This window comes from Lonchura striata, chromosome 8 (assembly GCF_050655825.1).
Source record: "Lonchura striata isolate lonStrDom1 chromosome 8, ASM5065582v1, whole genome shotgun sequence".
NCBI lineage: Eukaryota > Metazoa > Chordata > Aves > Passeriformes > Estrildidae > Lonchura > Lonchura striata.
The window spans coordinates 18,238,800-18,254,449 of record NC_140710.1 but is presented as its reverse complement, the minus strand read 5'-3'; the positions used below and the strand labels follow the sequence as shown (position 1 = coordinate 18,254,449).

General features: G+C 37.9%; 1 protein-coding gene across 7 annotated transcripts in view; it reads left to right on the top strand.

Moving 5' to 3' along the window:
* DPYD (dihydropyrimidine dehydrogenase) overlaps nucleotides 1-15,650 on the top strand; it is a 349,713-nt gene that overhangs the window by 272,947 nt on the left and 61,116 nt on the right. For all 7 annotated transcript variants that reach the window (XM_085586539.1, XM_085586538.1, XM_085586535.1 and 4 more), the window contains one exon: nucleotides 11,775-11,917. In XM_085586539.1, the coding sequence (XP_085442665.1) occupies nucleotides 11,775-11,917 (143 nt within the window). The remainder of the gene's footprint in view (nucleotides 1-11,774; nucleotides 11,918-15,650) is intronic.

Here is a 15,650-nt window from a genome sequence, read left to right as displayed (position 1 = left end):
AGCATGCTCTGGCAAGCAAGATCAAGCTTGGTCAGTTAGCACAGCTCAAGACTCTGCATTGACACTGTGACCCAAGTCTGGAAACTATTATCCTACACCATTTATTTTGGCGTCATAGGTGATAGTGTCCACTTGAATTAGAGATTTCTGCGGTATTTTTAATACTGTAACTCTGGATTCATATTTGATTTAGGACCACAGTACTTGCAAGGTTGGTTATACATCTGCGTTTGATGACATCTTCAGTAGTGTATTGTGTATAGAATCACAAATGACAGCATAAAACTTACATGATTTCAAACCTACAAGCCAGAGGTAAACATTGAGCATAAAATAATTTTAAAATCACATTTATCTTTGAAACTGTAGAACAAACCATGTCCTAAAACTGTTGGTCTATGAAAGCTATTGATCAAAGGTGAAGTTTGGGTATGTATTCATTATGGGAGGTAATTTAGGAGATTAAATTTTTGTGTGTTCTGTAGGTAAGAAGAAAAATCCACTTTTTAACTAATTGTAAAAACACCATATTTTTAATGCTTTTAGTTCACTTTTTGAATTTCTGAGTAAAGAACTTAAGCCAATTTGGGCTTCTAGTAAACTTGGCATATACATTAAATTGATTACCAGATGCATTGTGCAACATATGGCATTGTAGAGCCTTTGTGTGCTTCATAGTATTTTCTTAAATTACCATCATTTATTTTGATTCCAAAAATGCACTTGTCTCGGCTTTCTAGTGCTTTGGACTTAAATGCAGGCTTTCCAGTGCTGAACAGATGTGTTAGAGTTTCACACAGAACATTTCTGCTTTTGTGAGTCTTCCTCTTGGAGTTTTCCATAAACAGTATTGTGTTAGCGATAGCTCATGCAAATGGGATATCTTCATTTTGGTATGTACACTGATTGCCTAAAATAACCTTCAGAATTTTAAGAATTCTACATAATCAAGAAAAGCACAGAAGCAACACAGTTTTCCCAAAGATACTGCCCCCAAAGTGAATTGTATATGTTTTCTTTTAGGTTAGAGAAAGACAGGAAAGGTGGAGAAAATAGTTCCTTTATGGGTGACAGCAACAGTCAACCACAGTCCTGAATGCTTATGTGAACCCCTGTATTTCCATGCTTGAGGCAGTGGTGTGAATGGGCATGACACTTTGGGACAAGGGATTTGTGACGAGGAGGGCCAATTGCTGCCTCTTCTGCTCAGGTGGAATTGCTCTCTTTACACCCATCCAGGCCTCCCCTTTCAGTCTTTTCTTCTGGGAGTTAAAAATATTATACTTTTGTATAGCATTTGGACGTCCTCTCCTAGAAGGCATTGTGTAAGTGCCAGATACTGCTGGTGTGTGTTTAAAAGTAGCAGTGTGTGTTCTGATCAGTATTTTAAAATCAACAAACGCTTTGTGGGCCCCTGGCTTTCTGTTAATTGGCCTTTACTTTGATCACTGAAGACCAACAAATGCAGTTTAGGAGTTGTGTTGCTACCATTTTTCTTCAGTGGAAGCTGAGGGGATGAGTAAGTACATCAATTAAGTCCCTTACTCACCCTCTGAGCTACCCTCATTGGATAATTAAAGTGATCTGACAGAGCAATACACTAAATTCCCTCGCACGCCCTTCTGTTGCTCTGAATACATCAAACAAATGAATATTTAGGCCCATTAATGCTGTTATTTTTTATTAATGCAGAAAGCAGAGTTATGGTACGAGTGTATAATTTCTTCTTGAAATCAGCACTGAGTTGTATGACTGGTTGCAAGCAGGACTGATATAACCATGTTTTAATTGCCAACCCTCAGTAATATATCCAGAACTACTAAAGGCCTCTCCAAATAGGGTTTAGGCTTCCTTTATTCCACAAATAGTTTACACAGCATGGGCAAGCAATTATTTTGTTTTCCATTACACCACTGACTCTTCAGCTTTCAGTATGTTCTCAGCTAAAGAAATTGCATGAAATTTCCTATGACTGTGAAGATTATAAAAAAGAAGAAAAAGAAAACAAAATTTAAAATTGTAATCCATGCATATCTAAGGCCTCAACTAAATCCAAGGTATCACCTCTCTGTTGGAGGGGGAGTCTTTCTCATTCATGGAAAACTAAGTGTTGTCCCGAAAATTTAATTTAAAAAAAAATCACAGAATATGCTGTGTTGGAAGGGACCCTCAAGGATCATCGAGTCCAGCTTACAGCCCTGCGCAGCACCGTCCCCAAGAGTCACACCATGTGCCCAATGGCATTTTCCAAATGCTTCTTCAACTCTGCCAGGCTGGTGCTGTGACCACTGCCCTGGGGAGCCTGTTCCAGTGCCCATCCATCCACTGGGGGAAGAGTATTTTTTTAATATCTGCCCTAAAAAAAAAAAAAAATTCAAAGTGTAAGGAACTAAATATTTAGAAACTTATGTACCTACTTATGAAAGCATAATTATAAGAAAGTGTTCTTGTGTAATGAGCACTACGAATCTGTCATGCAGTGTTTTAATGTCTACAGTAGTTATTAGCTGAATATTTCCATTCTGTGAGCAACTGCCATTCTTGAAAACGATTGATGTTTATGAATAAAGCACTTTTATTATGTGTTGCCAACCTCTGAGGACTAATCTTATAACCTACAGTGCCTACAAAGGGGTGATGATACCTGCTCTTTCTGGAACTAATCACATCTGAAGAAAGTGAAAGGCTCAAAACATTGTGGGTTTTTCCTGGAAAACTTTAATTGCATTGTAGACTATTCTACTACAAAATGGTTGTAGTGTTTATCTGACAAAAGTGACATTGTGGGGAGAAAATAATTTTACAGGAAGAGATATGTTTGAATATAGGCAACTAACACTGTGAAGTGGCTTGGCTCAAGGCACTGAATTTATTTGTGAGCTGATGAAACCATGTCTCAATTTTTCATTGTCTGGCTCCAAAACAGTTTTCTGATAGGGCATGCTGGTTGCAAAGTCTTCACTGACCTTACATTAGCTTGTTTTGTGGGTTTGTGCTCTGTCCGTTCGGGCCAGCAGATCTGTAATTTCAGAGAAGAAAACATACAAGAAAAAGAAAAGAGAATGCCCCTCCAAGTGTTTATCTTCTTAAGACCACACTGTCTTGCTAGGGCCTAGAAAATCTTTAATCATGCTTTTAAAGTTTTTCAAAGGAGGAAAGCTCTAAAAAAACATTACAGGCAAGTTAGTAGTAAATATTGCTCAGATAGAACTCAAGGTTTGTGGAGGTTTTGTGCATTATTTAAATTTCTTCATCCTCATCCTGTCTCTGTCCCTTAGAGACAGATCTATAAAGGCAGAGTGCCCTCTGGCTCCATCGGGAGATACCAGAAAATGGGAGCTTTTGCTTTCCTCCCAAAAGAAAGCAGAGAAAGAAACTGATGCTAGGCAGCACTGGGCTACAATGTAATGTCTGAGCTCAGCTTGTAGGAGCGAGTTCAGCTGCTGACTCTAACCTAAATGCACAAAGCCCCCAATGACAATATTTGTACTTTGGAAACCACCTAAAGATAGAAGAGTGCTGCTCCAGAGACCCATCAGGTTCTGTATTAAAATTAATAATTGAGCTGAAGAATCTTCCTAATAAACTGTTTTCTGCAGGTAGAGTGAGAACCCAGATGTTCTCTAACTCATAATTTGATCACCAGATTATAGCTGGCCCTGCAACAATCACATGCCATCCAGCCCTTGGTATGAACAGCTCTAGGTTTTGCTCTTGATCACATAAATCTTTGTCTTCCCAGATGCTTTTGTGTCAGAGCTAGAAACACCAAAGTGAAATTCTCAAAATTCTCAAAAACCCCCATGCTTTTCCCAACCCTACCCTGGTAGCAGTAGGCTGCTTCCCAGATATCTCAGAAGACTCTGCTATGGCCCTTCTTTCCAAATGATGACACAGCCCACCAGCTTGCAGGCACATGCAGATCCCCACAAACAGTCAAGGTAGGTAGTTTCCATTTATTGCTGGGAGGAAAAAAGTGTCAAGTAGCTTCCTACTCATCCTATGGCAAGCAAAGTAGGGCTGTGTGCTTCAGCTACCTTAGGTATAGCTATCAGTTCTCCTACTCTTCGTTGTGTGAGTCTTGAGAAATGGGAAGTGTTGAAATAAATGGCTATGATACACATAGTGTTGAAATAAACATTTATTTTAACACATTGTATGTGATGAGCCATTTATTTTAACACTTTTCACTTGAAGTGTTGAAATAACAGGTTTTATCAGGGGACGTGTCATCTACTGTTTTATGTATATGTGAATATGGAAATACATCTACTGAGTGTGCGTGTATATATATATACTCACACAGATTATATGGCTATGTAATAATAATATGGTAGATGTGTATGTAGACACTAATGCACAGGCAAATACAGTGTTTTCTACTCAAACTATCTTCTGTGTTTGTGATGTATTTTTAATATATCTATGTATCTATAAATAGATCTAAACATATTGGTACATAAAATTGTTTATTACTAGATAACAGCAACTGGATGAGATAGATAAAAGAGAGGGATAGACAATAAAATAGATAAACCTCAAAAATAGGACAATGATTAACTTGCGTTATGTAAAGCAAGAAAGAAATACTTTATCTGAGCTTTCTACTTATCTAGGCCTAGTTTTTCTTGTTTGCTGTAGTTTCTGAAGTTTTGCATCCCTTTCTGTGATGGACTTCTTAGGCAAGTGGTTATTAAACAGCACATGGTACGAGTCAGGTTTTGTAAATGGCCTGAAAAGCTGTTGTACTGCATTTTTCAGTAATTTTGGCTTTTTAAATACAGTGTAGGAACCTCAATTCCCTGCTCAGCAGGCAATCATGTCTCTTCCAGTGTGTCCTTACTTATACTAAATTGCCTTTTTGCAGTTAGAATTATGTATGTGCTAAGGCACTGGCACAGACATGTGGGCATACACACACGTCCTGGTTCCAGGGTCGTGTTGACAGTGGTGGTTGTTATGGAGGTTAAAACCAGCTCAAACAAAGGTAGCACTGCCAAAGCTGACAGAGACAAGACTGCCTTTGAACAAATCTGTAAATAGCCAGAACCATTTCTACCAATGTCAGTCTCTGCACTGGAATAAAAGGGCAGCAAGCCCTACACCATGATAAAGTGAACTACTCACATCTTTTGAGGGGAAGAATTCAGCGGGAACTCATTTGTCCCTTTGGGATGGCCGCAGTGATCTTGTCTGGTAACTGGGCAATATTTTCTAAATGGGCTGTTCATTGGCTCTTATGCTGGTCCTATTCACATGTCCTTTTCCTTGTATTATGTCCGAAGCTTACCCTGGCTATTAGCACTATTTTATTACCTTTTCATTGCTGTTGTATCATTATTTTAGTTTTATTGATTAGCTACTCTCTGGGTAGCAGGCAGGGTTGTCCTGGCCAGGGAAGGATTGCAGTGCAAAAGTGCCAAACCTACTGGAGCAGCTGACTTGGGCTCCAGGTCATGGTGGACAGCAAGAGCAAGGCAGTCAAGGCAAAGAAAGGACTTCCTGAGCCAACCAAAGAACATGAAAAGCATTCTGTCAGACAATTTCCAGCTCCAAGTCAAGCCAAAGTAAAAACCATGAGTGAAATTAAATAATGAACATGTGATGAATTGCAACAGAAAATGCTTTGCTGGGTTTCATGCTGATGACCAGAAGTATCGACTTTTTGTGAATCTGTAGTTTTCAGTGAGAGAATGCCTTTGTTACGAAATGTTTAACCACTTCTTGCAGCATTCACAAAACAATTTGTATCTGTCCTCTTGGTTTTCACTACTGAAGTTTGATATGAGTGAAAATAACCCTAGGTCTCCATGGATAAATAATATTTACAGATAAGAAAAAATTAATTTTTCCCTCTCTCTTTCTCAGATTCTAGTCTTTTTATTTAATTGAAAGAATTCTCTGATGAGTACTAAAGATTTACTGATGAGAACTCTGGTGATTTTATGAATTTTTAGCTGAAAGAGCATAAATAATCATTTGTATTAATTCAGAAATGGTAAAATTAAATCCTAAAAAGGACTCTTAATTTTTCTCTGTGATTATGGGAGTCCAAGCTTCTTTTTTATTATTTGAGTACAAATATTTTTAATGAAATATGAAGCAAAATTATTGCCTCTTTTTTTCCATTCAGAGGTTGGGTTCAATTCTGTATGTTTCAGAAACAGAACCACATCTGATGTAAGCTTTGAAATTAGGAGGACGGGTCAGTAGTTATCAGAAGAACTATTGACACACTATCAGTGTGTCCAGATAGTCATGATATGCTGACAAAAGTCCTGTCAGTTGATATGGTATCAGGAGCCTGCTGTAGCAGAGTTAGATAGAAGTTCTTTCAAATCTGCAGAATCATTAACTTTAGTAAAGCCTTGTGAACAAATCCTGACTTCTCTGTAGTCAGCAGAACCTTTGCCATTGATTTGGTAGAGTTGGTGCTTTGCCCATCACAGTTTTTGAACAACATGAAACATTGAGTAGCCATTGGTTTGATGGTGTAGGCTGACTGATGTAGAGCTATTCCATGAAAGGACTGTTTCCTTTAATTCTCTATTGGTACATGAATAACTAAGATTTTTGGTTGGAAATAGCCAGACCCTGAGTAAATAGTACATTGTTGTTAGTGATTTTGGCAAATGGCTATTAATGAGTAATAATGGACTGAAGGATTGACCAGGCAGGGGAATAGATAGGGAGCAGTGAGAAGAGTCATTGCTGGATCTTCAGAAGTGCTGGACTGTGCAGGATTTAAGCTGTGGCAAGGTCCATCCTGCTCTTGCTTTTTGGGAACTTCCTGTATTTTTTACTGCAGTAAATATTGTGTGTCCCATTTGCAGATCTCGTAACAACTGTGGATAGTCTTTCTCTCTAAACATGTCTGTTCACTGGGTTTTCTTCTGCATATAAATGCATTCTCTGGTCATTTTGAAGGATGTGTCTGCTACACTGTTTCATTAAACTGCCGCGTTATCAGGTAATTGTTTAAACATAATGCCATAGCACTATCAAAAGGAAAGGTGAACTAATGGCATTTGCAAATGTCAGGGATTATCTTAACACTTTTATTATAGTTTATAAAAAGTAGGTTCAGGGCATTCCGTGGCAATTATTTCCACAGAAATTGGTTATTTAAATAAATTGCTAATTATCTGGATATGACAGTATTGAAAACCCTGCTAATGAGTTATTTGATAAGTGTAGCTTATGGTGGCCACCTACAGGTGGCAGAAAGAAAGAGCGAGCAGAATAATTGCAGTCGGAAGGAACGTGATGAAAATGGATTGTGTGTAACCTGCAAGTTTGCAAATGCAGATTATGTAAAGTACTTTGCCAGTATTAGGCAGTATATACACTATGCTGAAAATGTCTTGACAAAGAATTATGTTTTCTGGTCTTTTTTCCTGATCTCCAGACTTTCTTACCTACTCACTTTCTGAAGCATTGGATTGATATCTACAATGCCTGAACTTTTCCAGACCATTTTCCTTGTATAATGCCTTTCACCCACATTTATTATTTGCTGTCATTGGTTCTTTTTTAATTAGCATGATTTATTTTAACAGTCTGGGACATAACCGTGTCAGTTTTCTTCCAAGAAGGTACCTACAGAGGGAGGAAAGGTCATGTTGCGTAGATTTGGGGGCTTACATTTTTTAGAAGCACAGACTTTAGCAATGATTTATTAGTAAAAAAAATATATATCAGCTACTTATTCTTTGTAATATTCAGGCTCAGTGGTTTAAATCTCAAATCTGTAATATAATATAAAGCAAATTAAAAAATAATTTTACTTGAAAAATGCACAGAGAGGAGAGAATTGACCCAAATTAATTTTTATTCCATCTAGTATCCATAGATACAAAAATTTGGTTTGGGTTGATCTACTATCCAAAGGTATGAGAGTTTGCTTTCCTTTAAAATCTGTTTCTCTTGCTCATAGAGTTTGGTTAAAGACCACTGAGACTGTTTCAAGATACAGTCTCAGTAGTACCAGTCTGAATTGTCTCTGTTGGCTCTTTTTTAATGGACTGGGATCATCTTTATTTAAAGGCTTCATTAGAGCTACCTCATATATGCATTGAAAACCTTAAACTATCAAATTGGTCCAATACATCGCAAGTGAGAATGTAGCCCAGTATTCAAGACGTCTGAGATTATTTTTCTCTCATTGATGGATCTCTGGGATCAGAAGATCTGAATTGTTTCTGCTAGGAATTCCCAAAGCTACTAGGTTGCTTGAAACTTAACACCAGGCTTCTTGAAGAAAGTTTGGCTCTCCAGCCTCAATCTAGTGAACATTTTTGGTGTTTGACAGGATCAAGTCCTCTCAGGACTGCTAGTACTTATGAAGTCATAATAAAACATGTGTCTTCTGGCATTGGTAAAGGGCATTTTACTTCCTAAGGAAAAACAAACAGATAAGCAGGTATATTGTCTTTCATCATCAGTTTGTCATCAGCCTGCTATCCTCAGTGGACAAGAGCAGCTCTGCCTACCTGTGCTGATGAGGGAGAGATGTTTGCTTGATCTGTGTTCTGCTTCGCCTTCATGTTGTGTTTTCACTATTGGATTTCCTTGACCTATAGTGTTAAAAGTCTTACTTTTAATAAAATAAAATAAAATAATAGAGAAAACCAAAGCTTTTTGTTTTAAGGCAAGAAAAAGGTCAGGGGCTTTCACATTTTAAAATAATTTCATTGTTTATGTCTTTCCATAATAGCAAATATTTGTTCCATAATTAATGAGACTCGAAAGAGTAGCTTTCAACATAGAGTAGCATGTCATCTCCATGAGGTATTTTTCCGTCTTTCATTTTTATATCTCACTCGCCTGCCTGAGGTCTTGATAGATGGACTTTGTTTATTAAATCTCATTATTTTACAGCAAGGTAAATGATAGCCACATCTAGCATCTGGTAGCAGCTGTAACACTTCTATCAGGAGAGTACCATATCAGCAGTTTCCTCAGCTACGGGTGCTTAACTAGTGGAATTACAGATCCCAACGTGTCAAAGTATGTGGTAGATGCTTATCTTTTAGTATGTGAGCTGTCTTTCAAATGCATGCTGGATTTGGATCTCAGCTTCTTAAATACCCTTGGATTTATCAGAAAATGTTCTGCAAATTCCCACTACTACTTACAGATCTTTTAAAATTTGGCATTAAATCTCCTTTATTTCAATCTTTTCAAAACTCCTTCTCCGCAAATCTCTGTAATGAAATTTATTACCTTCCTACGTACCTGTATGAAAATGAAGGAAAATAGAGATTGTTAGTCAAATTGAGTTAATTTCTTTTTTTTTTTTAATTTGCCTTATTTTTTAATAGCTTGACATTAGTATAGTTTCTATTGTTTGCATTCTTTTTTTTTTTTTTTTCTTTTATCTGGTAGGTTGTTTCACCATTTCATTAGGCAGTTGGATCTCTATCACAAACAAACCACATTGTATTCCAGCCCAGCAGCTTTTGTTACAGAGGGGGAAGCTTCTGAATTGTTGATGAAAAAATGTAAGGGAGAATGGCTTCAGCTTATGTTGTGCTTGTTCCATATGAGTATACTAATAAAAAAAATGCTGGGATAAATGGTGAGACCTTAGTGAACCCTCTGATTGTCATTACATCCATTTATTTACTCTCATCAGGACCACTTCTGAAATGTTTTTAAATTCATTTGGGTGAATTATAAATGAATGGAATACTTTTGCAATCATACCAATTTATTGCTAATTTACTAATCACCAAATGTAAGTAATAACTCATATTATGAATATCAAATTCAGCTGGTACTAAGAAGTACCTATGTTCCATAATAAATTCTAAGTCTCATTACTAATTCTGCTAGACTTCATTGAATCATATGCTTGATTTTTTTGAGCTGAATGAAAGCCTTTCTGATTGCCTATTGTGCTGAAACCTTAAATAAGCTGTCATTTGGTCCTTTTCCTGAACTGACCACTATACAGAGACAGTCATTTAAGTGAGAAGGGGACTAATTATATTCTGGAAATAGTTTGTTGTGCAACTCTTTGCTACAAGATGTCTTTAAGGCCAAGGGTCTACAAGCCTTTAAAACCCATTGAAAGCAAACTCTTAAGAGTTATATTGAGGTTACAAGTATATAAACCTTCATGCCTCAAAGCAGGTTGGGAAGAAATTTCCCTGTAGCCACATGATTTTAGAGTTACCAGTGTCTGTATCCATTCACCTTTTTAAAAAACAGCTACCTCATCACACTGAGATTCTGGAGCTGTGTTAGCCTGAAAGCAATGTAGCAGGTCTGATGCTTACTTTTAGCTTTAATTTAAAAAACTGATTATTTGAAGAATTTCTTGAACTACTAGTTTTGATGAGATTACTTTCAGTGGTTTTGGCTGTGGTAGTGTATGTTTTGGCCTATACACCTTCCAAAAGACTTTATTTGTAAATCTGTCAGAGTAAACAGCATGGTTTCCCTATTTTTTTTCCTCAAACATATCTCTAAGACTGGACCATGAATTATGTCATATTTGCTCTTTGGACACTTAGCAGTCATCCTCTTTTAAAGAATTGTCCTGTTCCTTTCAAATACATTACAAACAATGGGAAGTAGTTCCTAGTGTCCTAGGGAAGGGTTCTGCTCACTCCAGATTTTTTCTGTGAACTGTTCTGTTGGGATCTTAGATTCTTTAAAGCAGTTTTGGTGAAATTTCACATTTTTGTCTATCAGGCTATAATTTTCCTGAAAACATATCAATAGTGCATCTTGGGTTAGGCTGTCCCTTTCATGTGCATAAAGTTTATTTGCTGTTTCCTCATGCTGTTCTGAGGCGGGATAATAACTGCCTGACAGCCACAGCCATACAGGTCCTCAGGGAGTGATGCGTCCTCTCTTACACTATTGTTGCCCACTGATGGCGTCAAATTATCCTAAAGCTTCTCTAAATTAAGTAGAAATTTTAATAATGTGAGGGTTATCTAGAGAAATCCCAACTAGCCTAAAAAATAGCTGGAAGTGTCATCTATGTTGTCCATCATTTAATGAGCAGCATCTGTAGGCATATTTTAATACTCGCATACCATCAGTAGAATGTAGTCAAAACAGATGCATTGCAGACACAGTGTATTAAGACTTTAATCATAATCCTCTAAATATAGCAAGGGATTGTCTGACTCAACCCTATGTACCATTTGAAATACGAGCTCCAGTTTTGGCGATATTACCATAAATGAATGTACCTTATTCTTTTGAGCACTTGACAATCATATTAATAGTTAGAGGAGCCTTACTTAAAGAATTATCTGAATCTACAAACATCCAGAAGGGGAAACAAATAAAATATTAAATGTCAAGTGCAGTGAAATGGCACTTTTAAACAATTTTTAGTTGAACATAAATAAATGAGATGTTTGCTCTTGGACAACATTTAGGTTCAAAAAATCAACCTGATTCTTTATGTAAAAACATAGATTTCTTTATCTACAATGTACTGTGTGGTAAAGTATTGCTTTCTGTCACAGACATTGTTAGTCTTTGCTTTGAGCATCAGCTAAAATGTTCAAGCTAGCTTTGCATTGTTTAGCCAAATGTTTCTGCCATTTTCTGTATTCCAGCCGCATGCATAAATTTCCTGTACAAGTGTTGATACCACTTGCAGCCCACTTGGTGTCAGTTTATAAATGAATATAACCTGTTCACCTCAGAATTAGATGTTAGTTCCTGATGTTGCTGTACCATGAGGGATGTGCAAGTTCCATCAGGGGCAGCGGGATGTTGCTAAGCAGTGTCCTGGTTTTCTGCAGGAAATGCTATCCGGCCCATCGCCCTCCGCGCAGTGTCCGCCATCGCCCGTGCTCTCCCAGGATTTCCCATCTTGGCAACCGGGGGCATCGATTCTGCTGAGGCTGGGCTGCAGTTTCTGCACAGTGGGGCTTCTGTCTTACAGGTACTGCTTCTTTCTTTCAAATGTTAACCTGTGATTAAGATCATAATGTATCTTCCTTTCAAACATTTGGATAGTGCGGAGTTTCTACCATTGAAAAGAATTTTCATGCTTTTCACTTCATGCTGCTTGCTAAGAGACATTCATTTCACATGGAGGTGGAGGTGGAGTTGCCAGAAGAAAATTTTGGGTGTTCCAATACCAATCTGGGAAAAGGCTAACCATGAGTTTGTTAGTACTTATTCTCTATAGCTTAAATGATTTAAAATTTAAACATCTCTCTCTCCCTTGTCATACAAACGGGGTTGACACAGAGTTTAGTTTGACCTATGTGTTCTTCCTGTATTCTCAGTTTTTCATTTCTGCAAAGAGCCTGCTCAAGGTGAGAGTGCTTCCAAAGAATACTACATTGGTCTTGCAGGGAGCCAGTTTAAAATAACTTTTGTTTAGGCAGGCATCTGTGTCCCTTAGGGATGTTCATTGAAACAGGAGGTGTAGGCTGCACCCACTGCATGAGGTGCTGGCGTTGCACTGGGGTGAGGTGGCAGCTGCATTCAGCAGTCAGGCTGTGTGCATTGCCTGAGGGTTGGTTTGAGCTGCTGGCCACACTGGCATGGCTGCTTAGTCCCTGTCATGGAAGGAAGCCTTGGTGGCCTCGCATTACAGGCACCAGGAAATTGGCCAAAAATCAGCCCCTTACCTCTCTGCCAGGCATGTCTGGGCACCAGTGCAGCATATATGTTAGACTGGCTGAGGAGCAGGTGGTCTTTATGTTATATTGTTGCATTCTGGTACATGTTCATCCCCTTTATCTGTGGATCCCACCACAGACAACAGCTGCTGTGGATCCTGTGAATATCGGCTTTGTGCCACTCCATGGGATGACTAGAGTGGTTTCATTCCCACAATTCACTTTGACATTGAAATTAGATTCAGTGTGACCATCCTTTTTACACAGCTACAGTGACTGCTGCGATTAGTCATTTGTTTGCTGTTTCACAAAAAAAAAAAAAAAAAAAAAAAAAAAAAAGCCAGCTCAGTATTTTTGTTTGGTTGGTTTTTTTAAATGCACACCAAAGTTAGCATCTCTGGGAGCTGAAGCAGAAGGCTGTTCCTTTTTTATAGACTTTCCATGTTCCTTGGATTTATTAATACCATTTCCCCTTTTTTTTCAGTTGTAATAAAGTAATCCAAACTTTTCTTTTTCATAGGCAGATAAGAGATGAGTCATTCTTACACAATTGTCTGAGAGCTTCTTCCATATAAATATTAAGTAATCGTGCAAATTGCAGGGAAACATTTGTCTACAAAAAAAAATTAAGATTGCCAAGGATTGTTTTTAGTGCTCTAGATGCATTTCATTTGTTATTGCTAATAGAGCTGCACTTTCGATGGCTTTATCTGCAGCAATGTTACATGATCTGAACTACACAGAATGAAATTATTTTCAGTTCTATGTCTGCCATATCTATTTCTGGATGACTAAAAATCAAGCAGTATAATGTGCCTTTTGCACTTTTACATTATATAGATTATGTAGCTGGATTTTATTCTTTCTCTTTTTTTCCTATTGGTTTGTCCCAATGGTAATGGGAAATTCTGAAATATAATTTCATGCTGACATGCCAGTCAGTTCTTGAGAGAAAGACTATTTGATTTACAAAACATTAATTATTGTTTTCCTTTTAGTAGTAATCAAATTCCCTGAAACTGGCTTCCACAAATTACTTGGATCTATACAGATCTTTTGCCCTTTACAGAACAATTCCTCTTTTCAACAAATTTTTCCCAGAGATACTGAAAAAAACTTATTTTGTTATTAGCCTTCACCAGTTTAACTTAAGTCATCTCTAGAACTGATTTTAAACTCATCTGGATCAAAAATATCCTCAGTTTGAATGGCTTGTTTCTGTTTCACTAAAGTAGGGAAGCAGTTTAAACTAATCCCAGATAAATGGATTCTAAAGTGGCTGTGTAGGTACGGATCTGAATTAGTTCAATTGCATCCATTTAAAAATAATCCTTTAGTAAGCTTCATGCTAGATTGTGAATACAAGCCATAAGTCTTTCCCTCATGATGGGAAGGACAGATGGAAGGGAGAAGGAAATGAGTAATCTCTATAGAAAGTCATTAAAGAAATGCACTTCCTGGGACTAGACTGAAATATATTTGCTTCTCAGATGAGATACATTGTAATAGAAAAAGCCTCATCTTCACAAGTCATCTTTGGACCCTAATTACAATTATGAGGATCATTTCCATTGTTTTCCTTCTAAACAAGGTCATACAAATTGCCAGCTAATATCCTTTTTGCTGAATCCCAATCTCTCACACATGTCCTTGGTATCAAATGCCCAACTTGCTCCTTCAGCAGCCACAACCTCTGTTGCTTACAGCTTTGACATTCACTTCTGCTTTCTCAATACTGAAATACAGAACGAGTACAGAATTTGTAGATAACATCAAATGAAGTGATCTACTGAATGATTCAGTATTTAAGATTCATTGCACAGCAAGTCCCTGAGTTAAGCAGGTAGAAGCTGGGACTGTGCCGGGGGAATTCTGTGTGTGTGATAGCCTTATCTAAGGTAGCTGCTTTGGATACTGTTGGAGGTGGTTCTGAAGAGACACTCAGACTGACACACCACCAAGCATTTTGTGATTTGACTTCACATTTCCAAAGCCACGAGGACGCCTTATGACTGATCCAGAGGCAGGAAGCCAGCAGCCTGAGCTTTGGCAGTGATGGATCTGTGCCAAAGAGGCACAGGGGGGCTGAAAACTGGGGTGTGTCACTGCTCTCACCACCCTGTCACCCAGCAGTGCTTGGGAAGGGTAGGGGCTGCCAGGTCACCCAGCATTACACACGGTCCCATACTGCAGAGTAGCTCGGGCTGTGCTGATCTATCCATGGAGCCCCACTCGAGAGCCTGGCACAGCAGCTTTTGCTTGGCCACTGGGCTTCCCTGCCTTGTGTCCCAACAAGTCCTGTGTCTTCTCTGCCATGGCAGTGGGATGTTCATGGCCAGGACAAATAGGAGGCTTTGTGTGAGTTGATTTAATTGCAATGTAGCATATCTGTTAGGGGAAAGGTTTATAAATAATAAATGTTCTTCCATTAAAAGCAAGATCAGGTTTTCTTCTTCAGATATTTCACCTGCAATCAGTTCATTATTTTTTCCAATTGCTTTTATTTTCAAAACATGGGGATTTATTTTCCATTTGAAAAATAGTCGTACACAGGAATGCAAATCAGGAGTCAGGTGGTAAGACATATTTTGCTGTATGCCATGACCACTTCAAGTGGTATTAAGCAGGTATATTAGGAGATGTTGCGGGGAGAGTGTTTCAGTTATCAAAATATGTTCTATCCCCTCCTTTAGAAGATGGAAGACATCATCTTAGTAATGTTCACAAAAAGGTTTGGATGTAAGGAATTCTGCAGGTATGGAAACCAAATAGATTATTGTAGTCAGTAGTACTACAGTCTGAAGATTTTATACAGTAATTCAACAGAGCAGTCTTCCCCTTTATGGACTTCAGAAACACTTGCAAAAAGACCCCACTTGTGTTTTAATTTCTTATTAAAGATGCTGAAACATTTCAGTCATTCTTCAGCAGATTCCATAGCACTATGGTTTTTTAACATACCTGAATCTACCAACCCCTTTTCAGTACAGGCATGAAAATTTAAAAAAAAAAAAAACCAACAATTTTAATATGGAGATAATCCTG